This window comes from Lissotriton helveticus, chromosome 10 (genome assembly GCF_964261635.1).
Source record: "Lissotriton helveticus chromosome 10, aLisHel1.1, whole genome shotgun sequence".
NCBI classification, from domain to species: domain Eukaryota; kingdom Metazoa; phylum Chordata; class Amphibia; order Caudata; family Salamandridae; genus Lissotriton; species Lissotriton helveticus.
The window spans coordinates 1091089594-1091106569 of NC_136071.1; the positions used below are offsets into that span (position 1 = coordinate 1091089594).

Here is a 16976-nt window from a genome sequence, read left to right on the forward strand (position 1 = left end):
GTGTTCCGGGGATAGTCACAAGTTGCACACTTCCTGCAAGTCGGTGCGCGGAAATTTTGCGTGACTCCCGGGACAGAATTTAAATGGAGCCGGTTTCATCGACTGCGAGCTGGCCTGACACGGTTAGGCCCAACGGCCCTCCACGAATTTTCCGATCGAAGACTTGAACCGATATGATACGTGGAGAGTCGAAAACGTGCTCGAGAAACAATTCCGTTGAGGGAAATGGATTGCGCACTGAGAGGAACCCGAGAAGCTGTGTCAAAACGGAGTGCAGCAATTCACATCCGGATTCGATGGCGGAAAAAACAAAACAATCTAACAATGGAGTCGATGCCCTTGTGCACTATCACCGAAAAGGGGAGTCACATACCTCGAGACTGTAAAAGACTTCTTTGAAGAAAAACAAAGTGCAAACATCCAGACCCAACACTATATGGCATCTGACAAGACCACTCTATCAACTGACCCATCTTTAGAATTGTGGGAGAAGTTCTCTCCCTGCTTCCTGATCCTAATCTGTGACCATCAGCATGGTCACTACGGCTCTGTCATGACAGGGTTTTAGGCGGTTTATATGGATGACCCACCTGGGGGTTCCTGCAAATGTCAGGGACCCCCAGGTAGTTGACCTCCCCTTTTCCCTCATGGATAGGGTAGGACACAGTCCATTTGTCCTGAAGGGCCCTAGGAGCCACAGGCTCAAAAACACACACATTCTGCCCTGGTTGGAACTCCACCATGGCAAATGTTTGGTCATACCAGAGATTGCGGTGCCCTTGGGTGGTTACTTTTTCCATGTACTCAGCCATTCTGGAACGAAGGCCAAGCACATAGTCCAGAATATCTTGTTTAGGCTCTTTGAGAGGCTTCTCCCACCCTTTCTCTCTCAAGACACAATGGTCCCCTTAAAGGATGACCACACAGAAGTTCTAAGTGTGAAAACCCTACTCCCTTCTGTGGCACCTCCTTGTATGCGAAAAGCAAGCATAGTAGTGATACATTCCATCTCCTGAATTTTTCAGGAAGTCCACCAATCAAACATTTCAATGTCTTCTTTAACCTTTCAATAATTCCATTGGTCTGCGGATTATATGGGGCAGTGAACCTGTACGTCACTCCACACACAACCCACATGTGTTTAGGTAAGCAGACATAATGTTTGTACCTCTGTCTGATACCACCTCATTAGAAAAACCCACCCTGATAAAGATACCAAGGAGAGCCATAGCCACTGCAGGGGAAGTGGTAGTTCTAAGGGGAATAGCTTCAGGATACCTGGTAGCATGATCCACTACAACTAGTATGAATCTGTTTCCTGATACTGTTTGAGGGTCAAGGGGGCCAACAATGTCAATCCCTACCCTTTCAAAAGGATCCCCAACCACTGGAAGTGGAATTAAGGGGGCCTTCAGGTGGCCACCTGTCCTCCCACTGCCTTGACAGGAGGCTCAGGAGTTACAAAACTCTGTCACCTTCTAGAACATACCTGACAAGTAGAAGTGGTTCACCAACTTACTCCATATTTTGGTCTGGCCAAGATGCCCAGCTAGGGGGAAGTCATGGGCCAATGTAAAAAGACACTCTTTAAACTGCTGAGGCACTACCACTTTCCTAGTGGCACCAGGTTTAGGGTCTCTGACCTCAGTGTAAAGGAGTACTTACTCCCAATAGTTCCCTTTTCCTGATCAGCAGCTTGCTGTCTCAGGTCTTCAAGAGTGGGGCAGGTTCTTTGCCCCTGGCACAGATCTTCCCTAGAGGGCCCCCTGGGCCCAATAGTTCTGCCGGGTAAGGCCCAAGCTCCTGGGGCTCAGTTTCTCCTGGGGATGACAAGTCTTCTCCCTGAGGAGAGGAGACTTGATCCGGTGTCTGTTTAGAAGCTGGTTTCCAAGACTTCTTGCCCTCTCTCTTGGAAGGTTGGTCCACAATGTCAGGCTCCAACACTTCTTGTTCACCCGGAGTTCCACTCAGTGCTGTTGTTTTTACACCCACACCCAGTAAGGTATACCCAGCATGGCTGATTGTGACTTTCTTTCTACCTCAGCCATTGCGGAGGACTCCATTTCATTGCCAAGTAGACACTGTACAAGAATTGCAGAAGATACCACCACCCTTTTGCAGCCAGTAACCTCTACCCATTCTATGGACACCAACGCAATAGGTGGTTCCTTTGCCTGATTATCAACATTGAGGACTGTATAGGTATCTACAGGCAAGTACTGGTTTCACGACACCAGTTGCTCAGTAACCATGGTGACACTGGCACCATTATCTCTGCTGTCTATATTTCTCCAGATTACTGGGCCAGACTGCCAGGGCAACTATATTATTTATTTATTTATTTAAAACATTTGTATAGCGCGGCTGTCACCTTGCAGGTATCCTGGCGCTGGACAAGAGAAATTGCTCCTCAGATGGAAAGTAGGAGGGAACTGAGAGCGGGTAGCCATCGTAGGTAGTTAGGGGAAGAGCCAAGTTTTGATACGTTTCCTGAAAGGAAGGAGTTGCGATGTTTGGCGAATGTCCAGGGGCAGTCTATTCCATAATTTTGCAGCTGCGACTCTGAAGGACCTACCCCCAGTTCTGACCTTGTTGAATCTAGGTACTGTGACAAGGTAGGCTGAGGCTGAGCGAAGAGCTCTTGTGGGGGTGTACCAAGTGAACATAGCTTGCAAGGGTCTGGGCCCGACTCCATGCAGTGCTTTGAACACGAGGCAGAGTGCTTTGAAAGCCACTCGTTGCTTCAGCGGGAGCCAGTGCAGCTCGGCTAAGGCCGCTGTGGCCGAGGATCTCCTAGTCCAGCCAAGGGCTAATTTGGCGGCGGCCGTCTGAATCCTTTGGAGTTGATCTAACAGTACAGCAGGGGACTCGAGCAGCAGAGCGTTACAATAGTCAAGGCGACTAAGAATAGTGCACCTGACTATTAACGCTCGGGCCTGTGCGGGGAGGAGTGGCATGATCTTGCGTAGAGAGCGCAGCAGGGCAGAGCAGGTGGAAACTGTTTTCGCCACCTGAGTCTCCATGCTAAGCTTGTTGTCCAACATGACACCCAGGTTGCGGACATTGGTGACTGGCAGTGGCTTTTCCGGGGCTTCCGGGGGCCAGAATTCGGTTGGGAACAGGCGAGGAATCCGACTTCCAGCAGAGTTGAATTGCAGAGAGTTTTTGTGCAGCCAGCCAGCAGTGTCTCTCAGGCATTCATGAAACGATTCTATAGGGATCGATTCTTCCACCTCCCACGAGAGAATGGGGTGTCGTCCGCGTAATTTATGGCTTTTAACCTATGGGATTTTATCAGTGTGACCAAAGGTTTAAGGTAAACATTAAAAAGAATGGGGCTGATAGACGAGCCCTGGGGCACCCCATGGGGCACTGGGGAGAAGGCAGATTGATATGGAGGAAGGGACACAGCCTGCTTCCTGTCCCGCAGGTAGGGCTGGAACCAGAGCAGGGCAGTGCCATCAACCCCAGCCTCCTTTAGCCTTTTCAGCAGGATCACATGATTGACCGTGTCGAATGCGGCAGACAGGTCCAGTAAGATCAAAGCTACTGCTTGGCCCCTGTCTGCACGCATACGAAGATCCTCCATGGCCGTGAGGACAGCTGTTTCGGTGCCGTGGGCTGGACGAAAGCCAAATTGAAAGTCATCCAGGATGTGATTCTGCTCCAGATGTGTAGAGAGACAAGAGCTCACCCAGCGCTCGGCAACCTTTGCCGGGAATGGTAAGAGAGATATAGGCCGATAGTTTGGTAAACACTCGGGGTTTAAGGAGGGTTTTTTCAGCAGCGGGGTGATAAGAGCCTGCTTCCAAGGAGTAGGAACAAATCCGCAATGCAGGGATTGGTTACAGATCCTGCGAAGGGTGCAGAAAAGTTCTGCTCTAAAAGCTTTCCAGGTTTTAGGGGGCAAAGGGTCGAGAGGGGAGCCTGAAGTGATCCCATGCACCAGACTCTCAAAGTCCGCTTCCAAAATGGGGGGGAAGTCCCGCAAGCATACCGAGGGTAGTTTCCCTAGGTTCACCGAGTCGGTGTCAGTGGAGACAGTCCCAGGGCCGTTGATATTTTCCAATGAGGGGGAGACATTCAGGTTGTGGATAATGGTTTCAATTTTATCCTTGAAGAACAGTGCGAGATTATCGCAGAGTGCTTGTGTGGGAGGGATAGTTTTTTTGGCACATTCAGGGTGGATGAGGTTGTTTAGAATCTGGAAAATGCTTTTAGAGCTGTTAACACCATTAAGTATAGTGGAGCAGAAGTAGGTAGATTTGCGTTTAACAATTTCCATTTTGTATTCCCGGAGTTTATTTTTCCAAAGTAACTTATTTGTGTCGGAGTAACCTTGCCTCCATTTCCTCTCTGCCTGTTTACAGGTTGATTTGAGGGCTTTCAGAGAGTCGTCAAACCACGGGGCTGATGGTCTGCACCTAGGTTTGCATCTTTTTAGGGGAACATGAGAGTCGGTCGTGGAGGAAATCATCGTGCAAAAGGCCTCGTAGTTGTCCTCTACCGGGTTGGCGGGAGAGAAAGTATCTCTTACGTGGAACACCGCACCGGTAGAGCTCAGCTTTTCCAGAGCTTTCCAGTCTCTCTACCAGAATTCTGAGGCGGTGCTGTGTGCCGGCAGTCTGGGTCCTTTACTGATAATGTGGAATTTGAGAAGAGCGTGATCAGTCCAGCCCATAGGCATGATGTCGTTCAGGTGTACTAACTGAGGGGTGGAGAAGATAAGGTCGAGTCGGTGACCTGCTATGTGAGTTGGTTCTTTGACCAATTGGTGGAGTCCCACGCTTTCACAAGAAAGCAGGAGATTGTGCAGTCCGTTGTCCAGACTACCGTTCGGCCAGAGATTAAAATCACCTAAAATTATTAGCTTGTTGTGGGAGGTCGCCATATTTGTGAGGGTGGTGAGTAGCGGTTGTTGTTGTTGGGAGTTAAAGATCCCTGGAGGGCAATAACAAATAATGGCCGTGAACGTGGCTCCAGTGTTACAATCTATGGATAGGCCGAGCATCTCGGTCCCAGCGACCGGGTCCATGTCTAAGATGTTAACTAGCCAGGAAGCTCTGTGGATAATACCGACTCCACCACCGCGGCCTTTGGGCCTAGGAAGATGCAGAATTTTGTAGTCCTGAGGACAGGCCCAGTCTAATTCGATGTCTCAGTCGGCGTGGGTCCACGTCTCAGTTAGGAAAAGAGCATCTAAGTGATGGTTCTCAATAAGTAACTGAATTTCATTGGCGTGTTTTGGCAGGGATCTAACATTGAGAAGTCCTCCCAGGAGCAGACCCCTACTCGCGAAATCATGTATTGGAAAGGCCGTGTCGGCAAAAGTAAGATGACCTTCCTGCGTATGCTCTCTCAGATTGAGCAAGGTCTCACGAGTGTAGAGCGGGGTAGAGATCCTAGGCCTCGTGAGGATCTGAGCAGAGTGGGCCGCGCTAGTCGCGTCCTGGTCGCGGACGAGCGCAGACGAGCTTGCCTTAAGCGCGCCTTCGGCGCGCCATCGTCGCGCCCGCTGCACTCGTCCGCTGCGCTTCCAGCCGAGACTCATGATTTATGGTAAAGATTCTGGGAGTTGGAGAAAGGGGTGGGGCCGACCGAGGTGGGCGTGTCTCGTGGCTCCCTCACCAGGCAATGGCGGCAAAAACGAGCGTTTTGGCCGGGGCAGCGTTCAATCTGCTGCTCTATAATCACCCCACCCTCTATGACTATAGTTGCCTCAGTGAGCTCTTTGACATAGTCAGGGCCCACCTGTGATCCCATCTGGAGACTTACCACTGCATTTACTGCAGGTGCACTAGAGGCATTCTTTTTGTTTTAACAGCTAGGGTCTTCAATTTGGTGTCCATAATCCTAACAGTCATGACACCAAGTCGTTTTGGGATCCGAGTTCTTACCCTGGTACCACCCTTAGACTGAGAAGACTATTAAGTTTGAAGTAGTAGTTAATCGGCTTTCTAAGAAATTTGTCGAACTCGACACCACAGAGCCACCAGGCACCCATTCGCCATAGTCTGGCTGCCTGCTACCCGTTAACTTTAGTTTTAGCCATATCAAGGCATGATTGATTAAAACTCGGGAAAGGATTTGGGCATCCATCAGTTTTTGTATGGCCACACAAGGGATGATGGAGTCAGAGTAGACTGTAAACTGTTCAGCATTTGTAAATAGCAGGAGCCATATGTCTGAAAGGGTCAGTGTCCGGGCCAATGTGCCTAGTGGGGTAGATTTATGGGATTGGACGCTGTCAGTATCGACCTCAGGAGCCATGACTGTGTTAAAGTCATACCCCACTATTGTATGTCCCACTGGAGAATGTAGTAACATGTTGGTAAGTGTTTTGTTTCTTCTATTAATTTAGAGGGTTGTAAACCAATGCAGTGGACCAGTTGACCTTCCCCAGTTTCCCCTTTACCACCACAAATCTACCCAGGTCAACATAGCGCCCCAATGACGTAACCATATGTTGAGGGGAAGGAGGCCCTGACAGATGAGAAATGCAGTGAAATCAAGGATATCATTGTACTACCGACCCTGTTTGAACTCTGTAGACTCTTATTATGCTAACATGCTTCAGATATGCAAAAGTAACAGCCCCATTCTGGTTCCATGGCCCAATATAAATCAGTTCACAAGCTTGAATGTATACTGACAAGTCCATAAACTTCATGGTCTGAAGTCAGTGTGAGTTTATCTCTGGGCCTGTTTCATCAATGTCATGTATCTCACTGCCACTCTCGCCACCATCTGAGCTATGTCACCGATAGGGTATTCCTTTTTATTATCCTATTCCTTCCTGTTCCATAATCGACGATTTCGGGCGCTCCTTCATCTGCCCAGTCCTGTGTGCACCCTCTGTTCCTTTGGGAGCAGCCTCACGTGTTAGTCTCCATGTCCTGGTCTTCATATTTTGAGCCAATCCCATAACGATTGTTGCAATACTTCTTGTGTGTAACTTTTAATTGTGTTGAGATCATTAACATATAGGTGAACTGCATCGCTTTCAGCTTCTGTTTTACTGCTGCGTAGTATCTTCAAAGCTGCAGCACACGCGTAGTATAGTCTTTGTAAATGTGAGTTGAGTCTATTGTTAGGTCGGTGTCAACTTGGACCGTCCCTGTCCCTGTCAGCATAGTTCTGGAATTGCAAAATCAATGGTTTCGGTGAAGCCCCAAGGGTGGCCAGACCGTCAGTCAGTGTGCCCTCTTGATCACAAAGCAGGTAGACAGTGAATCAGTGGGCATCCAGTATCATAGCCAAGCAGTTAGGAAGTCTGACAACTAGAGCCCTCCACTTCCTCTGGCATTCTGACAAAGCGTAGGTTCTTCCCTTGAGTTTTTTCCTCTGCATCCTTCACCTAAAGTTTGAAGTGAGCTACTGTTATATCGGTCATATCATTATCTGCATAGTCTTTTGTGCTTTGGAGATCCGATTTTCAGCTTCTGTGACTTTTCTCTGCAATTATTCTCATGTCTTAGCTGAGCAGCCTGACCTCCAGGTCCACTCCTTAAATCTGGAAGATTTGCTCCTGGATAATCTGATGTTCTGCGCAATCCCCAATAGCCTCGACCTGTCTGGTATCTTAGGAGTCGCCCTGGTGCATTTGTCAAATTTGTTGTGCTGCTGGAGTGTTGTTGTCTGGGTTTCCCCATGGTAACAATCATTGGCCATACTCATGCCTAGTAGTGTGCTTCTGCTAAGGGCACCCTTGTGCCCCGACCTCCTTCTGTGGAGGGATTCCTTACTGGATAGGGTGGGGCACCGGCACCCATCTGTATGCGATACTGACCCTTCATTGGACATCTCCGGGCTGGGCTTGGGATCCAGATCTCTTGGCTATCAATCTCCCTCTGCTGTAATCAGTGTGAGCGATTGCCTCGCCTCCTGGTCAGCCTCACTAGGTCTATTTCTGGCAGCACTCCTTTTACACTCACGCGGTCATCTGATCAGGCGATAAAGGTGGTACTAGGGCACGACTGCCCCCATGCCGCCTTTTCCTTGGCACAAAAATATTTCAGCTCTAACAACCGTTCACATAGAAGCGGAGTATTCTTATAGGACTGTGTATTACAGTAATTAAAGTTTTGATTATGAGATAGAAGCAGACTTTTCTTTTCAGACTCACATGCATCAGACAACGTGGATGTATTCTGTTGGACATGGTCCTCTCTGCAGCGTCGCCCTCAAACATTTTGCCTTCAACCCTCCTGTTTTCTGAACTGGGTTTTGTTGGCATTAGGACTTTGTGCACTTATCACTGCTAACCAATGTTAACCTGCATGTGCTCACTCCTTCAAACATTGTAAAATTGACTTGTATCCAATATGTATATTTCATTTACCTGTAAGGCCCCAGTAAAGTGGTAATACATGAACCCAGGGCCCGTAAACTAAATGCTATGCTACTCGTGGGCTTGCAGCACTTATTGTGCCACCCACGTTTTAAAACATGTCTCAGTCCTGCCACTGCAGCCTGTAGTAAAGTTTGGTTAGAAACTGCCATTTCGACCTGGCAAAATAACCCATCCTTTATAAGACATGTAAGTCACCCTTTAAGGTATGCCTGATAGGGCCACATGGCATGATGCATTGTATTCAAAATGTAGGGCATGTGGGTTTAAGTTTTACAGGCCTGGTAGTGAAAAACTCACAACTTAGTTTTTCACTGCTGCATTCCTACCTCTCCCATGGGATAGCATTGGGTTGCATTATTACATTTAAGAAGTGGTAACGTTTGATTGGGAGCAGGTAGAAATTTTGTTTACACTCTAATTGTATTTTAAAATCACCTTTAATGGTAATGTCAGATTTAAAGTCACAATTCTGAAAATTACACTTTCCAGAAAGTTGGCATTTTCTTGTATAAATCATTTTGTGCCTCTGCCACTGTTCTGTGTTACATGATTAGGCTTTGTATATTCATCCCAAACAGTGTGACAAAAGGGATTAGGTGTTGGCAGGTGTGCCTTCCTGACAGGATGAGTGGGGGTGGAGCTGTTCCATGACCCACTTGCACTTCAAACTGACTTCCATCCAGTACACACAAAGAAACCGAACACTTGCCACCACAAATTACTTTGAGCCTGGAAGGTGACGAGAAGACCTTTCCAGAGCTAGATGTGGGAGGTAGGCCAGGATATTTACCCCACTTCACAAACTGGCACCAGGTATAAATATTGGACCCTCTGAATACCTGTTCAGTACATTTCTAGACTTGTGGAAGACTCCATGATTGCCTTGTTCCCCGGAGGACTTTTCTACTGCTTCAGGCCTGTCTGGACCCCGACAGGGCTGCCCTGCTGCTACTAGAGCATTGCACTGCTACCAGAGGACTGCACTGCTGCCAGAGGCCTGCCTTGCTCCCAAAAAGACTGCTCTGCAGAATGAAGCCTGCCTTGCTGAAAGAGTACTGGACCATCTCTTTGATCCCAGGCAACCCGAGTGACTCCAAGGGTCAGTTGGCTGACCTGTTCTGAGCTACAGGGGCAAAAGGTCAACAGGCCTCCCTTAAATTGCTCAGCGGTCCTGTTGCACTGGACCTGCTCAGCTTTGCTGGTGTGAGTCCCTGATCCCCTTGGCTGGAATCAGAGAGATCTCTTCCTTGCCTAACTAAAGGTCCATCAAATCAGGTGGGAAGCGATGCAAAGCAAGAAGTCTCGCCTTACAGCTGCAAGATTCAACGTAACCGATGCCAAAAGTCGCAAAGTTTTGCAAAGAACCCTGCACAGACCTCACAAAAAGGACACAAGGTACAACTCCCAGCGGACCAAAATTTGTCCTGTGCCCAGCCTGCACAGGATCCTTTACAGTTGGCTTAAACTTGTGACTTTATCCTTGTCCAGCGCGACCAGATATCCACAGTTGGCGCTTTGTGCTTTTAGGCACTACTTACTTAAAACTTTGAAATTACATATATCTGGTTCTACTGGTTGGATTTTTGCTGTTCTAGTGTTATTTTGTTTGTTAGAATATACTCTATATTTCTCATTTTGATTTAGGATTTTTGTTGTGTTTTTACTTCATTACTGCTTGTGTGCTGCATTAATACTTTACCAAGCACCTGTGTTAGTTAAGCCTGACTGCTTTGTACCAAGATACCAGAGGGTTAAGCACAGGTTAATTTACTGACTTTTGCGCTTCACCCTGACAAGGATTATGGTTGTTGCTTGGGATGGGTTTCACCCCCCTCAACCAATAACCCAATTTCCTATGTATTCCAATTGTGTTTAGTGAGGATAATGAATACATACCCCTTGCCTGGCTTTGTCTTCACTATACTGTGTTGCCACTTCACTGAATCGTACTCCTGACTTCAGCTTTTCCATGGCCTCCATTACTTTGCCATGTTTTTCACAGAGAATGTGTCGAACCTAAGGAGCAATAGCAGTACAAGAAAACACAATTTAACAGATTTTTACTCATGCACAGCATCCATCACTTTGTTGACACTGGGTATTATCATGACGATATTCACCTCGTTTTGGAGTTTTAGAGGTACAATAAAACCTTCAAATTAAAAATTTTTGACAACAATATTCATTCTTGTGTTTCAATGGAGCCCCTCCAGGTCCATCCAGAGATTGCGCTTCTCTTGATTACAACTTTTCTTAGTCATGCTTAATCAACATAATATTTTAGGCCTGTAGAAAAAAGTTTAAATGTACACTATACAAACCTATTACATTATTTAATATATTTGTTTAAAGTTTTGTATCCATTGTCTACCTTTGACACAGGCGGTAACCATATGCCTTCCCTCTGAACCCTTGAAGTCTCAGCAGGTCTGCACTTAAATGCTGGGAGCCAAGATATCTACTTCGTTAACATTTAATTTGGTTTACTTCAACGTTTTATTCTTCACTTCTCACTAGTAATTATATGGGATTTCATGGAAAAACTAGTTTATAGGACATAAAATTCAGAGAAACCATTTCACTAAACTATTACCTCTGTCTAAACAATGCCTCTGTCTTGAAACTGAGCCCCTCAATACAACTGATCTTTCTGTCTAGAAAGGTCTGTGTTGCACAGTGAGCCAGCTGGCATGCTGTCAGAGGAAGGTGAGAGGAGACAGAGGTGGCTGTGGATTTTGGAAACCTTAACAGTGCATCACTTGGGAAGTTGAATATTTCTTTAAAGGCTGGAAGTAGTATTCTCCTTGCTGACAAAACAGCATTAATAAATGCCTCTGAAGAGGAATGTGAGAGACAGTTAGGATTACTAATGCTTAGAACTTCATTGCAGAAGGTGAAGTTAATTCTAGCAGAAACCAGCATTGGCAATGCCAAGAGGACTTGCCTAATAGATCTATTGGCTTTGCCAAACGTTTTTAGCCATGCCATACAGAATAGCAGCTCCTGTGCAGTATGGCTATTTAACACAAACAAATACACAGCCGCCATATTTTGTAGGTACGTGCAAGCCCCCACCTACAAAATGAAGTGGGTATTTTTTCCTTTTATTTACCACTCCAAGAGGGCTAGGATTTAATTTTTAAAGTGTGAAAGTGCTATTTTAAACCCCAGTATGAAAATGGGTACCTAAAAACAAAAAAAAAGATGAACATATTGTGGAAGAGGGGTGGGGGAGAAGCAACATGGTGGGCTTGGGAATTTTGAAGAAACTAAGGTTACAAATGTATGTATATTTCACACCACAGAACCCCTGCAGTGAATCTGCGAGCTTAAGCACACATTGTGATTGACTGGCCACAACCTGAAGGAACAGGTGAGGCCGCCATCTCAGAATTCAATCCCTAGGTCATAAATAAATAAATTAAAAATAATATAACGGGGGCAGGGAAGGGGTACCCTACCCCCTGGATGGAATGGGGGTGCAGTGGGACCCTGCGCCTGAGGTGTAAACTGATTTTTTTTAACTTTGTGGTGTGGCGGTCTTCCTCAGATATTCTTTATTTCTAGTTCTTGCTGTGGTATTAATGTGGGTACGCATGTTCAGATGTTTGTCAAGCATGATCTCTAGTGATCTGGTGTGGTCTAAAATTGGAGGTTGGCAGTTAGGAGCGTCCAATTGAGTAATCCCTTCTTTTATCTGAGATGTGTTTTGAAATAAGATGAGTAGTCAAGTCAAGAAAACTTTATCCGGTTTGATGTTCAAACCATAAAATTTACACAACATAAACACGATTTAAGTGACAGTACATGTGTTATGATGACAACCAAAACAGCAATAAAATTAATAAATAATTAAGAACCTGAGGAAAACATTCATTATTGATCCATATAGTTCCTGGAGTTAACAGAAGCTTTTAAAAAACCCACTATAAAAAATAAACAGTCCTCTTTCAGTAATTGCAGGTACACCAATACGGGACGAGCCTGTCTAAAATTCATTCTTTTTAAAATTGGGACCAAATATCGTTTACAAGGGAAATCATAAAAGTTACATTGGAACATAAAATGCAACATATCCGGCAGAGACTGTTCGTCGCAGCCACAGGGAGCTGCCACCTTGCCTCTAGTAAAACATTTGGGTCTGGAAAGCAAGAGGTGAAAAAGGTTCAGCCGAAACCTAGTTAATAGAATTTTTTCATGTGTGGACAGGGACCCCATAAAGTATCGCTCTGCCCTCTGGGTTATTTTCAGCATGATATATGTCTGCACACTAGATTTCTGAACCTCCTTGGCTTCCCCTTTCCGTATTCCTTTCCGACAGAAAGACTACCTTAATTGCCTCCACATCCTTCTTCACAATGCATTCGGGGTTGTTAAATAGGTGCCCCCGATCTAGCCTTGCAAAGCTTCTCTTCACATAGCTCAGCCACGAAATGCGAGCCGAGTTATCAAGGGCCATGCAATCTCTTATAATCAAGTGGGTGAGAGGGAGATCTATATTCAGCCAACTTTTTAACAGGACAGGGGTCGCAAAGAAAGCACACCATTTAAATAAGGGACCCCCAGCTCCTCATGGACCACTAAATTGGATGTACCCCGTGGAACACATAATAGGCTTTTCAAAAAGTCGTTTTCCAATACTTGAAGGGTTTGACCTGCGTTATATCCCCATATTTCGCTGCCATACAAAGCTATGGCCAGGCTTTTCGCCTGGTACACTTGTAGCATGGCTCCAGTAGGCTTTTTCCCTAGTTTGGATGCAAAATTGAAGATTGCCGAGTTCGCCCTAACCAGGTCCCCTTTTGTTTTCTGTAGCAAAGGGCCCCAATTAAGCTTGCCATCAAACAGGCCCCTAAGTAGGAAAACACGTTAGTACGGGGAATCCTGGAATCTCCCACTCTAAATTGGAAGTTCTTCTTACCCAAGTGCCCCACTTGCATGACATATGATTTGGAGTTGGTAATTGCCAGATCCCGGTCTGACATAAAACTCGAGAAAGCAGATAAAAGCGTTTGTAGCCCCTTTTCAGTCCTGGATATGAGCACGGCATCGTCCGCATATAGCAGGACGGGAATCCCCCGCCGTCCTACACTAGGGTAATGAACACCTGTTGCCCTTAATGCGTTATCCAGTTCATTAATATAAACAATAATTAAGAAAGGAGCCAATATACAACCTTGCCAGACTCCCTTTTTGATATGAAAATCCCTTGTGACACGCAGATCCTGTGAAAATCTAACATTGGCTTTAGTGGACTTGTGCAAGTCCTCCAAAAAATTAATGATACTGTTCTCCACTCCCATGGATTGCTAGAGCTTCTTCCTATTAACACAATCAAATGCTGATGACAAATCCATGAAGGCAAGGTGAATGGTTCCAGAGCGTGCAACCGTATACTTGCTCAAAATCAGAAATAAATTAAGACATTGAGCTACAGTAGACCGTCCCTGCCAAAAACCATACTGGACTTCCGACAAAATCATTTTGTCCTCTGCCCAGGATGATAATCTCTGAAGTAGGACCCTACCTACCACCTTTACCACAGAGTCTATTAATGAGATGGGTCTATAACACTGAGTGCTATTTCTGTCGCCTTTTTTAAAAACAGGAACTATAGTAGATGTTGCCCATGACGGAGGACAACCATACTGTTCTGCCGCGTTAAATACAGACTCCAGTATCGGCGCCCAAAAGGAGGGATCAGACAAAGAGATCTGGAGGAATCCCACCCGGACCGGGTGCTTTTCCAGCAGTTAGACCTGTTATACCTTCCAGGATTTCGCCCCTCTCAAATTTTATTACTACCTCCTGAGTGCCATAAGAATCCCTATCACTATGCCCAGGCCGACAATCAAACATGGTTTCAAAATGTACTACCCAGTCCTCCTCAGTTATGTGTGATTCATGCCCCCCCCTTCCTGAGTAAACAGTGGTTTATTCACAATGCTCCAGAACTTCGAGCTGTTTCTGAGGGTGCTGGATTCCAACAGCTGCCTCCATGCTTCATCTTTTAGTGTTCCCTTTCGAATAGTGAGGGCTGTTTTATATTACCTACGACAATATATAACGTCAGATTGAATTCTGGGTTTATGTGTCATAGCTTCCCTCAACCTCTTCGCAGCTTTAGAACAGTGGGAGTCGAACCATCTGGGACCACACCTAACATGTCCTCTTGCTGGGGCAGATAAAAGCGCAGACACCTTGAGAGAAATAGACTTGTAAGCGTCTAAGATCTCTGCTGGCGAGGGCTCTAGGCAGAGGGACAGTTCATTGGCACATGCTGTTTTAACCTTATCGTAAATTATTTCTGGAGTTACTTGTGACCATTTTAATCTACGCCCCCTGTCAGTTGGCCGCAATAGGATCTAATTTGGTGCCTCCCCACCCTTTTCTGCCAGTGGACCTGTCCGATAGAGCGTTAGTGGATTATGGTCTCTAAATTCACTCCCTAGAATTTTGAAGTTATTCACAGATGACTGTAAAGAGGACGAAATTAAGATAAAGTCAATAAAGAACCCCTTACCGTAACCCTTCAATGTGGGCACGGGGAAAGTTAGTACGCGGGTCAGTTAAAGACATCGTGGCCACCAGATCTAATTCATTAATCATAGTGTTTAACAGCTCTCCTTGAACAGAATGTTCAAAGTGGAAACCGTGCATATGAAGGCAGCCTAATTCAGACATACAAGCCGTAAGTGGCTCACCGGCCACCAGGAGACTGTGTAGGCTTTCGCTCAGAGATTGTTTTATAGCATCTCCAAGAGCAACTAAGTTACTGGACTCGGACGAAGACGAAAATAAATTATAGAAATTAACAATTCCCCAGCTCGAGCCCCCCCTTATGGGCCATTTTCGCCAGGATACCTGGTGTTAAATGGTCATTACCTGTAGTTTGCAGTTAATAGCCACGGAAATGTACGTAACTAATCCACCCTTGGGTCTCCCGCTCAGAGATGGTCTAGCCGGGACAAAGAAAGCCTTATAGCCTTCCAGGAAAGGATCGCAGTCTATCGACCACGTTTCCTGTAGGCTTATTACCAAAAATTGTTTAACATAAGCTACCCATCTAGGATCCTGTAGCTTAGCTGCCAACCCCGCTATATTCCAGGATAAGAAGTTATTAGGAGACAGCCTTGGAGACCTTACTACTACATCCCCGAGATCCTGGGACAATGCGGCCTGCTCAGGCCCTGCTAAATCTGGACCCCGCAGTCAATCACATTCTTCCATACCAGTCAGGGTGTCAAATCTGTTGTTTAGCGCCAATCTATAGACAGGGCCAAACGGCCTATCTACAGATAACAATGGATGAACCTGGGGAATGGAGTGGTGGCTGGGATATGGCCTTAATTGGCCACCCCCAACTAAAGGTTCACCCATGCCAACTGCTGTCCTGTCCCTACTATTAAACGGCCTATAAAAATAGCCCAAGGGTAAAATCTTAATGGCAGAGCCCACTAAGGGGGTAAGACTGTAGTCCCTAGAAAGTATCCGACCAGCAGTGTAGGGATTATCAATATTTATGATAATACAGTCACCAGTCCCTTGTTTACGTGAGCCCCCAATCCAATTAACCATACGTGCCATAAGTATGTTATTAAGTATGCACGGGCCAACAGTAGTGTTGTGTGTGAACCAGTGATTTATTTTATTGAGGAGCTGATCATATTCTTCGCTCTTCCCTGGTGGAAGAGCAGGAACACTCCCCAAGATCACTACGTACGGGGTAGATTCCGCTGGAAGGTTAATGGTAGGGAGAGTTTTTATTTCAGACTCTTATATAGCGCATGGCTACTCAGGAGCATCCCAGCGCTTGTATGGAGCCCAGAGGGTACACAGCGACGGGATCAGGAGCTATTTACATCACTGTATAAATCTAGCTTTATACTCTGCTGAAAAGCCAGGTCTTCAATTTCCTTCTAAAGATCAGCAGGTTGGGTTCATGTCGCAGCGGGGGGGGGGGGGGTAGCGAATTCCACAGCCTAGCTGCGTTCAGAGAAAAGAGACGACCCCCGGTCCTGGATCTACGGACTCTCGGGATCTCAGCTAAATTCTGATCGTCTGAGCGCAGGTCTCTCCGGGCCTTATAGGGCCTAATCAAGGTCCTCAGAATGGCCGGACCCTGTCCATGCATGACCCTATGTGTAATACATAAGGCCTTAAAAGAAATCCGTTCCCTCACTGGGAGCCAGTGGAGCTTCTTCAGGGCAGTTGAGGCCTGCAGAGTCTTATCTTCTTGTCTATTATCTCTCTGCAAGATAGGGGGCCCTTTTGTTCAAGAAGACAGCTGTCTGGGAACTGCAGGATCTATACTAGCGATCTTCGAACTAGTGGAACAGTTCTTATCAGGCGCCCTACTGATGGAAGATTGCCTGACACTGGGGGCTCCTCCTTCTCTGTCTTGTCCCGCTCTTACCCTTTCCGTGGTTACTGTGGTTTTAAGCTCATTAGAGATTACTGTTGATTTCTCTGGAGGGGCATGTACCATCAACTTCTCTAATTTAGACAGCCTATTTTCAACAGAACTTATTTTCTGGATTATAGGGCCTATTAGGGTAGTCATCATAGTTTCTAGCCTCCCCAAACATCTCCCTCTAATCTGCTACCTGGTGATGACCCTGCC

The 16976-nt window shown here is 46.3% G+C and overlaps 1 protein-coding gene across 1 annotated transcript in view; it reads right to left on the reverse strand.

The window, feature by feature from the left end:
* Nucleotides 1–16976, reverse strand: part of PIN4 (peptidylprolyl cis/trans isomerase, NIMA-interacting 4) — an 83565-nt gene that overhangs the window by 11337 nt on the left and 55252 nt on the right. Inside the window, exon 3 of the mRNA XM_078663799.1 lies at nucleotides 10250–10369. Coding sequence (XP_078519925.1) covers nucleotides 10250–10369 — 120 coding nt within the window. The remainder of the gene's footprint in view (nucleotides 1–10249; nucleotides 10370–16976) is intronic.